General features: G+C 36.0%; 1 protein-coding gene across 1 annotated transcript in view; it reads left to right on the forward strand.

The window, feature by feature from the left end:
• Positions 1-2229: 2229 nt before the first annotated feature.
• SNTG2 (syntrophin gamma 2) overlaps positions 2230-16367 on the forward strand; it is a 119064-nt gene continuing 104926 nt past the window's right edge. The window contains exons 1-3 of the mRNA XM_063153410.1: positions 2230-2412; positions 15870-15926; positions 16014-16071. Of these exons, the coding sequence (XP_063009480.1) occupies positions 2230-2412; positions 15870-15926; positions 16014-16071 (298 nt within the window). The remainder of the gene's footprint in view (positions 2413-15869; positions 15927-16013; positions 16072-16367) is intronic.

The following is a 16367-nucleotide window of genomic DNA, read 5'->3' on the forward strand; positions in this document are numbered from 1 at the left end:
TCTTCCCACAATTAGACAGTTATATTTGAGCTGTTATTTATATTTACCTTATAGTTCAGAGAGCTATGACTCACTTGTTCCCTTCTAGATGGATGTATAAAAGACATCAGATAGAATCATGCTTCAGAGGTGTCTGTTGCTCATTGCTGCCTGGACAGATTCTAAACAGCTGTCTTAGATGTGGGTTTCTCTTACAAAAACAGGCTGAGAGAATTGGGGTTCTTCAGTCTGGGAAAGAGAAGGCTCCAGAAAGACTTTAGAGCAGCCTGCCAGTATCTAAAGGCCCCTTAAAGAAAGCTGGAGAAGGACTCTTTACAAGGGTATGTAGTAATGGGACAGGGCAGAATAGCTTTAAACTGAGAGAGCATAGGTTTAAGCTACATATTAGAAATAAATTCTTTGCAGTGAGGGTAGTGAGGCACTTGAACAGGTTTCACAGAGAAGCTGTGGATGTCCCGTTCCTGGAAGTGCTCAAGGCCAGGTTGGATCTTGAGCTTTGAGCAATCTGGTATATTGGAAGATGTTCTTCCAAAGTATTGGAAGTACATGATTTTAAAGACCCTCCCAGCCCAAGCTGTTCTGTGATTTCTGACTGTAAACCTTTTATGACATCCATTACAGGCTGAAGATACCTACATGTGGATGTCTGCTGATGTGACCAATGTTTGTATCTCATTATAAACATGGAAATCTGGTCTTGCCTCCAGCTAGAAAAGGACCTGGTTGTCCTAAAAAGCCTGTGTCAGCTTTACATGCGCAGAGGTCTTAGGATATCTCAGTGTCTTGAATGGCAGAAGTGACCTACATAGGGACAATTGCTTTGAGCTCAGGGATAGCCCAACTACATGAACAATTAACCTAAACAACTGTTGTGTATATAATGCAGAATAAATCTAATTTCTGTCTAGCCATTTTCTATTTCTACTGTAAGGGAGGTTATGACACTCAGTTACAGCATAGAGCCACATCAAAGTGTTGCCTAAGTGCCTTAAGCTTAACCTGATTCTGTTTTTAAAGATTGAAAGGTTTTATTGGCAATCACCGCAGACCTTTCTCCCTCTTTTTATAGAAATAGAAATAATTTTTTATGTTTAATGTTATTTTTAAATCCCTTAAGCTTTCATTCAGTACACAGGACATGTTTCTTCTTTAATTCCATTACTCTCTTTTTTATACCATCTACCATTTAAGAAAACATAGATGAACAACTTCATTTTAAATCTTCTTTTTAAAAAAAATACTGCAGCTAAAACTTAAATCATGCTTGATTTTTCTTCACTTACATAAAGTGCAGTGCTGTGATGATGCTGTAATATACATTACAAATTAATAAACAAATAGTACTTTTATATATGATCATTCATTTCAGAACAGGTGTTTTTGTCTTCTGAGCAATGAATGTAAAGATTTGAAATTTCATTTGTCTGCATATTTTGACAAATTAGGACAAGCAGTCCTAATACCACAGTTTTTGTTTGGAAGAGGAAATATCTGACTGAATGTTAAGGGAATAATGAATGAATATCTGAATGAATGTTAAGGGAATAAGCCAGAAATTAAAGTTTCTTTTCTACTGCTAATGGAGAAAACATTATTTATACCAAATAGTTGACTATCCTATGTAGTTTACTAGTTATTAATCCAGTGATGATGTAACTTAAGAAATGTATGTTCATCTTATCCTAAACAAAATAAATTCTGCAACAACTGGGTTTAATAATGTTTTACATTGTGAAAACATAGTTTTCTGCTGTAACTCTGTATCTTAAGGACAACTTTTATGAAGGGTACAGTTCTTTTTCTGATAGAGTGGAATGAACATCTTCAAGACAAGAACAATATTTCACTTCCCCGCTTCTTGCCAAAAATGGAAAAGGTGTTCACATACGTTTACACATACATATCTGTTTCCAATATATTTTCATAAGTCTTTGTATAAATAAAGTCAAACAGGACATCATTACATCATTATTGGCAACACTTCTTTGTGTAACAATACAATGGAGAAAATTTTATAATTTTTTTACTCTTTGCATATTAATGTCTACTTCAAAGACCACTTATCCTGTATTTTCCTGTACAAAAGAGGCTTTTTATGTCTAATCCATTTGAAGACTGAAAAGCAGACCAGTTTTCCTCTTTCCTCTTTCTTTTCCTCATACAAATAATGCCCATTTGTATGCTTTTTATTTATTGAATGGGATAGAGCTTGTTTTTCACCATTATGAAATGTTAATATTCTTTAATTTTTGTGTATGCCTTTCTTTTTTGCAGACTAAAACTGGTATTGCATTGTTGTATGATGAAGTATCTGAAAATGCTTATGACATCCGACTGAAGCTTACAAAAGAGGTATTAACAATTCAAAAACAAGATGTCGTCTGTGTTAGTGGAAGTGATCACAGTGCAAATGTAAGTGCTTCTATATCTCTGTGCTTTTGGCTGCCCACTTTAATGAATTCTGCAGAGGACACCTTTATTGTATTGGAGTGCAAGAGATTTTATTGGGTAACAAATACAAGTAATTATCAGTTGCTTGGCTCTTCTGTGCTACCTACATTCAGAAGTATAAAAACTGCATTTCTGACCAGTGCTATACATACTTTATGATGGCATTTATAATCTTAATAGAACCAAAAAACATCTTTAAATACCAAGATTAAAGCATTCTTCCCCAGATATTGCTGGGCCATTAAATTATGGGAGAAAAGGGAAAAGTGTTTCCCAGTGAAAGCATTTGAAGAGTAAACTGATACACCAAAGTTTTCTTCATTTGTGTATCAGACAGGATGTCTGTTCAAGGGCTTTGAGCTGACTGAGAGAACACTTGATGGGCACTTATTTCACTGTAATTCTCTTTCAGGCACAAATGGAGCTTAATCAGCGCCTGCACGTATGTGGTGCTTTTTTTAACCAAAATTCAGTTATGCTGCATTTTCAAAGTCTGTGGTGCCTCCAAGCTATAGAGGAACCTTCTGTGTGACCATTTGGTAATGTCACTACATAAACTGGTGATGTTTTGCATAAGCAGTACAGCTAGGGTGTCTAAGTTATCAACATCCTTGTGGTTGGTTTGCTGAGATAAGTATAAGCCTCATTTCCTCATATAAACAGTGTTCTTGAATTTGGAATACATGTACTTAATTTAACTGAGTAAAATTGATTTCATGAGCTTTGTTGGTGTTTCTTAGAGTGCACAATTCATGGCAGCCTCCTCAGAGTGGGCCAAGGGAGAGTATTTCTGTGTGCTTGCTGTATTGCATCCTGTAAACTTAAAATCTGGCACTTGGGGACATCAAGTGGGTTTGTGATACTCCACTAAGAATTAGAAGCAAAAAAGCATATAATGGGTATTTTTGTGTGTATATGTGAGTATGTCAGAGAGTCTGCCTCTATAATATGCAAATATTTCATTCCTGCTGCAGTAAATATTTAAATTGTTTACTGTCACACATAAAATAATTTACAATAGCTTTTAGCAATTCAAAACATTAAGTACCTGTCCATGGAATTCTGTGGAACATGACTTGCTCTTTAAAATGTTTTAAAAGGTTGATGGGTGACAGGCATGTCCACTTGTGGTTGGTTTGCTGAGATAAGTATAAGCCTCATTCATCAGCTTTGCATATACTTTCTGCTTCACTGAGAAGTATGAAAAAACACAGTTGTTTGGGTTTTTTTTTACCAGGCATTGCTGGTAATGCTGATAAGTTGTATGCAAACTAGTTGCAAGAGTTATAGTAAAACATAATGAGACTTCAGCATATAGTATTTGTGCATATAATTATACATGATTGTTATGGACTCAATGGTGTTTAAATGCGTTGTGTATGCATCTCATAGAAGAAGAATCACAGTTTTATCCTACATACGTTATTATGTATGCTATTTCTTGATTGAATTAACATAAGCTAGGTGCATCTGGGAAAATATTGTATCAAATCTGTGTATGTATTGATCAACACCCAAAATACAGCAAGTCACCCCCCACCCAACATTCTCAATGTCCAACCTAAAGCAGTAAAAAAACCTGCCCTGAACAACACAAGTCTGCCTCTTCTTTTTGGAATCAAGATTTGGGTTGATTTTGATGCCTTTTGCCTTCTACATTTTATGGGTACCCTAAATAGTATTTCCTGATGAAAGACAAGGCAGGGAAGCAAGCTTTGAATTGAATTTTGAAATAAATTCTGGGAAGTTATAGACCTTGCAGAGGAGGCATAGCTGGGATATGCAGCCACTGCATATAAAATGAGTCCAAGTTTCTTTGTTGTATTTCATTGCCAGTAGTGATCACAGTAATGGGTAGAGCCTTGAAAGAAGTGATTTCCAGGACTGTGGCAAGAAGAGACAGTTTTTCTTGGTTGTATATGTAGTGTTAACATGTAAAAGTAAGTGAATTTCAAGTATAATTCAGACAGTAATTTAGGTTAGGATTGCAAAGTATTAACGTGGCTCTAGGTATGACACCCATTCAGAAGAGATTTTTCCTACCTCACACTATTGCGAAATAAGAGTGGGCAGTTCTGCCAAGCTGCCCTTTCCTGGAAAACATTGTTAACATTATCCTTATTTTCCCTAAGTTGTCTCACTGGAGACACTGAAAACTAAAATTTTAGGGTAGGGTCTGATCTATTTTTCTGTTATTTGCAAGATATTCTCAAGGTCCCTTTTCTAAAGTGTTATCTGCAGTCCTCACAGGATTCTGTTGTCAAACTGATGAGAAAAATGAATTAAACTGTCTTCATGGCCATATTCACTTTTTCTGCATTATATTTTGAACAAAATAAAAGCTTCTGGACTGTTATCATTTAATATGAACACAATTTTAGTGTAACGTGAAGATAAACATTTTTTTATCTTGTATAAATTTCTAGTACATAGGAGTTTAAGAGCAGAATTTGAAATCAGGCTGAAATAGCTGGTAGTTGTCTAGTGCTGAGTTTGGTAAGTTTTACAATTACATTTACATGACAGAAATTCCAGAGATAAATGGTTTATATTTCAAGTGGTTAAAGAGAATAGTTTTCATCTCTGTTCTGTATAATTCAAAATATTAATAGAAAATTGTAACCTGAAAGTCAATGCTATAGCAGTCATAAATGATCACATTCTCTTACTGATTTATTCTCCTTTCTCTGTACTTTTTCATTCTCAGGTACTCCTAGTTAATCTTTATTTTACACATGGCCATTCATCAAATTAGTTCATTTTCAACAAAAATAGAAATAGCTTTGGCCTTCTTTTTGTATTCACCTCAAATGCATGGGAGGAGAAAAAAACTGCACATAGAATGACTTTTCCTCTTAGGTGGGATATTTGAATGGAAAATTGTTGAAAAGTTCTGTTTCTACTTGTGGTAATACTTTTTCTTCAGCCACTTACATCGGTCAGCATTTGTGGGATGCATTTTCTTCCAGCCTCCCTTTTACTGACAGGTTAATCCTGAGGAACACTGAGGACAGAATTTGCAGCTGTGCATATTTAGTTCTGCTGGTCCAGTGTAGTTCTGAATGCTACGCTGAGGACTGGCGAAGACATCAGTGATCACTAAAGCTACTGTGATGAGTGGGACTTTCAGCAGTAGAGATTCTACCCAAGCATAAAAGACTCTTACTATAAAATGCATTTTACTACCATCATCAAGGTCTGTTCCTGTTTCATATTTTGTCATTTGCCATTCATTTAAGAGATACTTTTGAGCATTGAGAAAGGCTTCACCTTTGATGAGAAATTTTTTATCTGGCTCACTGTAATTTAATGATAGTTCAGCCCATTTCACTTCCTGCAATCTTGGACTTGATGAGAGAGTAATGAGAGAAAAACATAGTTTTGAAATTCAAGGTGTATATAGACAAAATAATGTAAAATCAGCTGCTTTCTTTTTGGTATTAAATTTTTTCACAGTAGACAAGCTGCTTTTAAGTATCTCTAAATATCCTTCTGGATTTGGAGCTAATTAGGGAAGTAATATTTTACAATGTTTTTTATACAATATTACACTAATGAAAATAATTGTCTATATAACTATTTATAAATATTTATATAATTTAAATTTGTATACTAAACCTGCAGTCGTTCCATCAAGATGCATTTCAGATTTTCAAACTTGGCAAATTCTAGCGTTCTAAGCAAGTCTTCATGATTTGGTGTAACGTTTGGGGTGTTCAGATTTCAAGGATAAAGGGTGTACGTAAGTGTATGGGTGCATCAGAATCACAGTGGTGGAGTTACCCTCTGTGTGAGACAACACTTGGAATGCATCAGGCTCTGCCTTGGGGTGGGTGATGAGCAAATTGAGAGCCTCTGAGTTAGGGTAAAAGGGCGGAGTGGCAAGAGTGACGCTGCTGAGGGTGTTTGCTACAGGCCCCTGGTCGGGGCAGGGAGTGGGCCAGGCCTTGTACAGGCAGCTCGGAGCAGCCCCACAGCCACAGGCTCTGGTTCCTTGGGGGGCTTCAACCACCCTGACATGGCTGCAGAAGCAGCACCGTGAAGCACAAACAGGATGGGAGGAACCTGGAAAGCACTGATGGCATATCTCTGACACAGCGGAGGGTTCCACAAGGAATGGTGTGCCCCTTGACCTTACACTAAAAAACAGGGAGATCCTTGTTGGAGATGTGAAGGTTGGGGGCAGCTTTGGCTGCAGCAACGATGAGATTATGAAGTTCAGTATAGAACAAGGAGAAGCAGGGCAGCAAGTAAATTGTAACCTTCAGCCTCTTCAGGGGTAAAGAACTACCTTTAGCCTCTTCAGGGGATCCTCTTTCCCATGGGAAAAGGCCTTTCAGGAGGAAGGATTGCTTTCTCCAGACTCAAGAACAAACCATCCCAGTGAGCAAGGAATTGAGCAAAGGGATCAAGAGACCTGCATGGTTAGAAAGCAACTCCTGTGATTACTCAAGTGTAAGCAGGAAATGCAGAGGAGATGGAAGCAGTCAGACCACTTGGAATTAATGTAGAGAGGTTGTCAGAGGAAGTTCAAATGAAATGAAGGCCAAGTTTCTCCTGGAATTAAATCTGGCCAAAGATGTCAAGGACAACCAGAAAGGCTTTTTCAAATTCATCAGTAACAAAAGGAAAACTAAGGATAATGTGGGCCCATTACTGCGTGGAGAGGGGTCCTCATGACAAAGGATACAGAGAAGGCAGAATTACTGAATGCTGCCTTTGCACTGGTCTTCACTGGTAAGATGAGACCTCTGGAATCTCTGACCCAAGAAACCAGGAAAAAGGACTGTTGGAAGGCAAACTTTCCCTTGGTCAAGGAGAATTGGGTTAGAGAACACCTAGGTAAACCTGACCATCCACAGATCTAAGGGCCTGGACGGGATGCATCCGCAAGTGCTGAGAGGGATGCTGGATACCACAGCAAGGCTGCTCATGATCATGCCTGAAAAGGTGTGGCAGTCAGGAGAGATGCCTGAGGACTGGAAAAAAACAAATGCCATCCCAGTCTTCAGAAAGGGAAAGGAGGAGGATCCACACAACTACCAGCCAGTCAGCCTCACCTCAATCCCTGGAAAGGTGATTGAATGCCTCATTTTGGAGGCCATCTCTATCTACATGGATGACAAGCAAGTCACCAGGAATAGTCAGCATGGATTCACTAAAAGTAAATCATGATTGACCAATCTGATTGACCTCTATGATGAAACACCTACCTGGATGGATAACAGCTGAACCTCAACTTCAGTAAGGCTTTTGTCACTGTCTCTCACCGTATCCCCCTGGGCAGGTAACCAAGCACTGGAACAGATTGCCCTGAGGGGTTGTGGAGTCTGCTTCCTTGGAATTATTCAAGAACTGTCTGGACACAATCCTGTGCCATGTGCTGTGGGATGTCCCTGCTTGAGCAGGGGATTGGACCACATGATCCACTGTGGTTATTTCCAAACAGACTCATTCTGTGATTCTCTGAATTGGTGAATGCTCATAGAATACAAAAGAATACAAAAGTATTGACAGAAATGGTGAATTGAACATAAATAGACAGTTTCCCTACCTGTCAAGTATTTTTAACAGAAGATGCTTTTCCCTCCAGGTTTAAAGTTGAACAATACTCACAGAAATAAATTAAGTGCATGACAGAGAATGATCAATTTTAGTTAAAGGATAACCAGGGAAGCATTATTTTTTAAACTTTACTCCATGAAGCTATTACTGGACTTAGACTCTTTCTCATTTTATGTGCTAAAATTCATTTCTTACATACAGTACCTCAACCTTAATATTCTTTGTTTTTCTTCTATGCATATTGCTTCGTCCTTCTCCTGTTGACAGTCCACAGTTTTATGCTCTCTTTTCATAAACATTTTCTTTCTTTTATTTTGTATTTTGTTTTTCTAAGAAAAGGAGCAGAAATCCATCTGGGTTTTTTAATCAAAATTTGTCCTTCTCACGGAGCTAAATTGTCTCTGAATTGGTCATGGGTCAGGCAAAGAGTTTTTGAATGCAGGTGGATGGCATTTTGATTGGAAGAGGACTCCTCAGAGGCTTGAGTCTAATAGAATTAGTATACCAAAAACCTTTGTATGCTGGGTACTCCATGTTCCAGCTTCACAAGCTGTGTCTTAGTATGAAGTAAAGTAAGTGAATAAGGAAGAAAAGCAGCAAGTTTACTTGTTTTTTGATTAAAAGAATAGAAACAGTGTCTGAAAATACTGTTCAGATCCCTGATGAGATTTCTATGGCTTTTCCTTTATACCTCAGATGCTAATAATGACACAGAAGAATGTTACCTTAGGAAACCTCTAGGGAACAAATCTGCAAAAAAAAAATCTAGTTTTTTATTTTTTAAGCTAAGGAAATTTCTTTCTCAATAACTGCTAATATTACAGTTTGCCCAGTGCCTGTTCTACTATTGCTGGTGTGGTATTTTAGTCCATTTTTTTTTTTTTAAGTGAATAATAAACAATTTTTATCTTTTTTTAATATCTTGTTTTAAGCATCAAGTAAATGATTAAGAGTCTTCCCTTTGAAACTAAGATCACTTGTATGGAGAAAATACATTATTTAACCGTTTGTTAGTTGTTTTCCATGCTCTGGAAAGCTGACCTAGATACTTAGAAGAGAGCTATCAAGTAATTCCTTAGGAACTTTAGTATGACAGAACATACGCTTGTCTTGCTGCCAATCTGAGAACAGTTAGAAGTTTGCATCACAAAATAAATATTTTTCGGCATGACAAAACAACTTTATTATTAAAGATAGAAAGAATAAGTAGCTTAAAAAAAGACTGCTAAATAGAACAAAAGAATGCAAAGGACACTGAATACCCCTGAAGGACCCCTGGGAAGAGTCCACCCTTAGCTGGACTCTTTCCACATTTCAGTCTCATCCTGAAATGTGGAAAGAGTCCAGCTAAGGGTGAGTACTCATACCAACAAGATAAAAGAAAGGCATCATAATGTTGATAAGCCACACATACACATAAATATGTGTCCTTTATTTGAATTTTCAATAAATCTATTACACCTGAAGATATGACAGTATCAGGACTGGTAAATTGTAGCTTATACACATTGTGAGAGATCTTGTAGCAGTTTAAAACTTTCAACAGTTAGGAGCAAACTGTCTGACTGTGATGGAAGCGTGAGGCTTTCCACTATCAGAACTTGGGATATTGATGGGTTCAACCTCTCTTGTTCATCTTCACTATGGCCAGCCTTTGAAATGCTGTGCAGAGTTGAATGCAGATTGGCATTACTCAAAGAAAAGCTGTATTCTGGCAGGATTTAGTTAATTTGTTGTTATGTGATTCCTTTTAAATTGAAAATAATCAGCTAATTTTCAATGGCTAAAGTATTATCATACACAGGGACTTAAATGTGTTATTAGTAACTCTGGAAATACGTATTTTTAGATGATCTCCATTGAAGTAATTTGTATCTGAGAAGAGTCTGGGATCTTTTCACACCACTTGCCAGAAAAAAGCTCTTGTCCCAAACTGAATATTTGACAACTCAGTGGAGGAGTACCTGAGGATTCTTCTGAAGTCATACTGAGACTGTTTCATTCATTAATATGATTCCTTCCCTCAGAGGAATAAAACACCCTGGGCTTTGTCAGTCATCCTAACTAGAATAAATCGTGTAATAATTTATTTTGAAAAGGATCTCTTGAGGTTGTCTAATTCAACCCGCTGCTGAAAGTGGTGATGACTTCCAAATTGCTTTGTCCATTCATGTTTAGACTATCTCAAAGGATGGAGGTGCTGCCAGCTCTCTGGGCAGCTCTTGATGCTTAACTGTGTGAAGTTCTTTCCTATGGTTATGCTCAGCTGGAATTTCCTTTCTTGCAAGTTGTGACTTTTGTCTGATGCTTTTTCTTTGTGCACCTGTGAGAAAAATTGTTTTGTTTTGTTTTTGGATTTTGTTGTATAATCCTCCCTTAGCTTGGCTAGGTTTGTAGCAAAATGAATGACTTCATTTTCATCTAAAATCTCCACAGAAATTTGCCAATAAAAACACTTTCCCCTTAAAAAGACCCCAAAATAACCCACAGAAAAACCCCACACAAACAAATAAAAACTAACCGACTTTTACCTACAGTAATAAGATAATATAACATTTGCAGTAAGATAATAATGTAAACTGATGAAAATGTTATCATATTTAATCTGCAGATGTCCCAGGTCTGTTTTAGCACATGAAAAGATCTGCTTTGACTGTATACAAAACTGAACATCAACTGACATGCCTTAGTTATTTTTAGTGCATTCTTCCTGTCCTTTTAGGAGAAGGTGAGAACCTGTGCAGTGCAAGAAGTAAAGCTTCAAACTCTCACATTTAAAATAATATTTTGATTTTTGTCTACCTGTGATAGAGAGGAGGGGGGGTGACTCCTGCCACAGTCAGCCAGTAGGTGCATGGTAACCTGCAGCCAGCCACTGGGTAGGTGGAATTTTGCTGTCAATAAGTGAGGGTTGTATGAGCAGAAGTGGAAATATCTATTTGAAAAAATGCTAAATACACACTGAACCATTCGCTCAGGAAGCTCAAGGTTTGGAGAGGTGGAGGTTGTGAGCTGAGAAGGCCCTCATCATGGGTACTCCCCATCTTGAGGAGAAAATTTCCTGAAGTATTTCAACATATCCTTGCTCACCACATCCTCTTTTCATCTTTTTGGATGTTTAACAACCAACAGGATGTCTGCCTTTTACTGCCTTTAAATTATACATTTTACTGGTTCTCTCATTCTTACAAGATCTGTTTCTTCAGTCATTTGCTAACGTGTAAATTCCTCATGGTTGCTGTCTAGAGTCACTAAGAAAAGGAACATGTGGCTGATATGTTAAGTTGTAACAAGAAAGCTAACTCTATCCCAAGTGAAACGAGGACAAACTATCTTCTTACCCCTTCAGGTATCAGACTGTTTCTTCCCTTGCACCCATGCAGGACAGGTCACAGGCTTCTCTTTTAAGTCTTATTATTGCACTTGTTTTGCTTTTTCCTTTCCCTTGTATGTTTCCCAAGGGTGGCAAACTGCATTATTTTTCTATTGCAAACCTGCCATGAAGTATCTGTATTTAATTTGACATCTTACTTTCAACAAGTAAGGAGAACTTCTGAGACTACTTCTTTCAATAAATACCAGATGCAAATTTAGAAGTTGGAATAAATGTCCTTTTAAAAAAAAAATCCTGTAAACAATGTAGCAATGATTTCTTTCTCTTTATTCACCTTTTCCTATCTTCTTCTTTGTCCACTTTTTATGTTTAAGGAATAGTCTGCTATCTATTTAGGTAATAGTCTGTTGTGGTTTGAGTATGGGGCCATGTTTAGTCATGGCTATTTATCAAACACATATCCATGTTCATTTTCTGGGTTAAGAAAAGGTGACTAGTCTCCTTGGCAGAAAACCAGTGATTTTTCTCTTAATTGGCAATTTTGATGATGTGTCATTGTACTGAGCCTGTTGGTGCCCTTACATTCCATGGGATTTGTTGGTGTGGCCATTTTTATGAACATTCCTGTTGATAATAATTGTTTGACCCATTTTTGCCAATATCTGTCTCAAGTAGTATAAGGCACACAGCACCCCTTGATAACTGCAGAGCTTAGCCCAACTACTCTTAGCCCAGGGGCACAGACTCAGGCTAACAAGTGGAGTTGGTACAGGAATTTAACCTTGTAATGTCATTGGTCAGTGAAGCCGTGGACTGTGTCAAGTGCCCCAGCCTTTTCTGCTGTGTACTTCAGTTTGATACTTGGAAATAATATTTGTATTCATTAATATTTTCATGCAGACTGGAACAGAAAAGTAAAATATTGTACAGACAGAGTCTCTTTTCAAAAATGTCTCTTTATATCAATGATTTTGGAGTGCTTCAAGCAGATTCTTTTTCTGAAATCCCCATAGTATATTATTCAGATAGATAGATAGATAGATAGATAGATAGATAGATAGATAGATAGATAGATAGATAGATAGATAGATAGATAGACAGATAAATATGATACTTTTTTCTGATGAGAGGTCTTTTACTACAAGTATCAGTCCTGGGTGTTAACAACCTGGTACTAATGACATATTAGGTAGGCATTGGCCTATAGGTGGATATAAAATCTTCCTAAAACACAGTAACAGAAATAAGCACTGCAGTTGCCTTCTCATGTTGCCCATTAAGCTCCAGTAATATCACTTCACATGAGCAAATAACAAGACATAAACGACCTTCCCAGAGATCAAATTTTTCTCATCATTGTTTTTTAACAGAATCTAGTAAGTCTTCTGTGTAGAGCTACCTCATACCTAAAAGATGGATATTTGACCATATAGTTCTCCCCATATTTGTAAATATCTTTCAGTTTGCAGCTTATAAAAGTATAGCAATTTTTTCAGCTGCATTATTCATTTTAGGTGTTATAAGCAGCACTGCACCTGTTACCAAGTTGTCTCTTCTCTGTACAGTGGCTGTAATAGTGTTCTTTTGAATGGTGTCTGCATCTTATATGGATAAAATTTTCTGTTGTATCTGCTTTTCAATTTATTCCCTATCTGACATCATTCTTGGAGTTCCTGAAATTTTCTGCCTCACCAGTTCACAGCTTGCAACAATAAAAGGTCTCAAAAATACAGGAATATTTCATATTGGTATCCTGCCAATTACAGCTTTATTTCTTACATTCTGTATATTCAAATGCATCCTGAAGTTTTATGTGGGGTACTACTTTGCCCTGTAATCTCCTAGAAACAGGAAGCAAATCAGACTTTTGTGCCATGTGGGGTACATGATTGCTTCTGCTTGGTAGCACACCTGTAAAGTGTGATTGTTGCAGGGTACACATCAGGTGCTTTGGAACCCATGAGAATAAAGAGTTTCAAGAAGCTGTAGATACTATTGAACAAAATAAAATGCTATTTAAAAAGCAAAAAAGGTTAATTTAAAAGATGTTAATTTCAGCTTTGCTGTTCTGATTTATAATTAGTAAGACTGTCTAAAGAGCTTTCCTTGCCTATAATGAAATAAAATTACACAGTCAACTATAGCATTGTTTTTGTTATTTTTTAACACAGATACAATTGTCTGTCTCCCTTCCTTCTAAAACCATAAATAAATTCATCTGGAAATAAAAATTATATCTAGCCTGCAGGCAACCAAAAAGTGAAATAAGATGTTTGTTTGTTTGACTGAGACATACACATTGGGTTTTCAGCTGCATATGTGCATGACATTAATGTCACAAAAAGATAGGTTTGTTTATTTCCCCACAGACATTGCAGTTCAGTTTTGGCAAGACATTTTGGAGTAGAGTTTTCTTTCACAGTTACTTGCAAAGCTACTTTGGGTTTCAGTCCAAATTTCATAGTCATGAAATTTTATCCTCGCATAACAAATTCAGGATTGATTCAGACCTAAAGTCTGCTGAACCAACTGTCCTTTTTCTGACAGCAGCTATGAATGTTTCCTTAGAAAAGCCAAACAGGGCAAGAAAGTTGTTTTTCTAGTCATAGCAAATTATATATGATCATAGAATTGAAATAAATTTATGTAAATTATCTTGATCATGATACTTAATCATGCTCAGCTTTTAGCATTTTACTATGCAATTTGAATATCTTGAAAAGAAGAAAGTTTTTGCAGTTTTTAAACATAGCCTTTACTTAGCTGTTATGTAGGAATCATTTAAGTATGAGTTTAATATCTTGTTTTAATGGAAATATTTGAATACCTGTAATAGGCAATACTATGAACTATTTAAATAGAAATATCAAGATTATACAATGTTATGCATTGGTATATTGCTTTGTAAGACTGTCTATCAATCATGTAAAAATGCATGTTAGCTCTATTTGAAAGTATAAGATGCCAATAAGTAGTTCCCTACTTGTCTTTTTTATAAAACTTCTAAAGCTATTCACATTGCAGCTTTCTGTTTGTTGTATGATCATGCTAAAGCAAACAAAAATGTGAAAATATGTATTCCATTGTCTTCTCCTTGTGATGGGATATATTAGGATAATATATTTTCAAGGTGTGAGTATAGGTGGAGTAAAAGAAGAATTAAGTAAGCAGACAGCCATTAGTTCCTGGAAAGCATCTCTTGGGAGTGAGTCCCTGAATTCAAAGTTAGTGATGTATTCTGATTCGGATTGGATCTGAACTTTTCTAGCGAGTGTGATAATTTTGATAAAAAGTTATGATGCAGTTTTAAATGAAGAAAAAACCTATAAAAAAATTGCACAGATTTCAAAGAAATTGCATTATATCAGCTGAAATTTAATCATATAAATCTTTTGACATGTCAGGTGCCATGTTCATAATGCAGCAGTTTTCAATTTTTAGCACAGACTAGAGAAGTACAGTATTCATTGGAACAGAAGCAATTTTGAAAATGTATGAAAAAATTCCTATTTTTTTTACCATAAGGATTATTTTAATCCACCTAAAATGAAACTGAAATTCCAGATACATTTTGTTTTGTTTTCCCCTGAGTCAACATGAACATATGTCTAGCATGATGAGTGTTACAAAAAAAAAGAGCTATATATATTAAAATAGCTTGTTATCATAAGATTCTGGTCTTGGCTACTAAAATAAAAATTTATGTTTATTTGAATTGGTGAAATTGTAAAACACACAGAGAGAAAGTATACATATACAGGAGTAATTCTGTATACTATTTCTAATGTACAGAGAAAGAAAAAATATTTAATCCTGTATGTTCTGGAATTACTGTAGAGATGGGATTCTATCCACTACTGTTCAGCATGTTCCAAAAAAAGTTCCCATCAACTGTATAATTATTGTCAACAGATGAAATGCTGTTATTATGTTGTCAGGCACCATGAGTTACACATTATTGAAACGTCAAATTCAGCATACTGTTAAACATATGATAGGTTTCTCTAGAAAAATATTGATAAAGGTTTTTCTTCCTTACATACTTAAAACTGAAATGAAAAAATTAAACATTTGAAGTAGACTATCACTAAAAGTTTTTCAGCATATGCTACAAAAAATATAGGGATCTGAAGATATAGAAAGCACTATTTTTGTTGAAAAACTAGAACAAGTATGCATACACAATAGTTATGAAAATATACATATCTGAGTTCTTCATATAGTTTTCTCTTGCCAAAGGAAAAGTATGTACAAATTTCTGTTCAGGAAGAATATCACTTCAGAGATGGAAAAGCATACTAAACTCTGAATACATAACTCACAGGTTCTGCTCTCTGTGATAAAGAATTAACTAAGTTCCTGTAAATCAATATTGAATGATACTTCAGAACTGATAATTCAGATTCTAGACTACTTCTAGGAATTTTTTTTTAAGTAAATGAAAGCCTAGGAAAATCTTTTATGCTCATTCAGATATTGTGTTTTCACCTAAATTTATTTTTTCTACAATTTTTTAAAGCACAGAACTGTTACACTTCGTCGACAACCAGTTGGTGGCTTGGGCTTAAGCATAAAGGTATGGGTAACATCTCTTTCCTTCTTTTAAATTTCAGTATGACCGCTTCAGTCTTGAGATCTCATGGTTAATATCTCTCTCTTACAGGGTGGTGCTGAGCACAAAGTGCCTGTCGTCATATCAAAAATATTTAAAAACCAAGCAGGTAACTTATGCTATTTATTTATATCGTACCCTAGATACTAATAGTTCCAGGAATCTGTTTTTATTTCAGTAAGACAGTTATGTTATAAAGAAAATATTTAAAGTGACTTGCAAAAACATAAGTATGATAGAGGAAATATATTGATGTACATAACTTACATAATGCAAAAGATAGAAAAAGTACAAACCAAATTTCTTTTCCTCACACAGTAATTCACAACCATATGGTATGACTAAATTCTGTGATTCTGTGACTAACTGTGCCTAGGTGCCCCCTGAGAGTAATTTGTTATGTTT

Source organism: Melospiza melodia, chromosome 3 (assembly GCF_035770615.1).
Source record: "Melospiza melodia melodia isolate bMelMel2 chromosome 3, bMelMel2.pri, whole genome shotgun sequence".
Taxonomy (NCBI): domain Eukaryota; kingdom Metazoa; phylum Chordata; class Aves; order Passeriformes; family Passerellidae; genus Melospiza; species Melospiza melodia.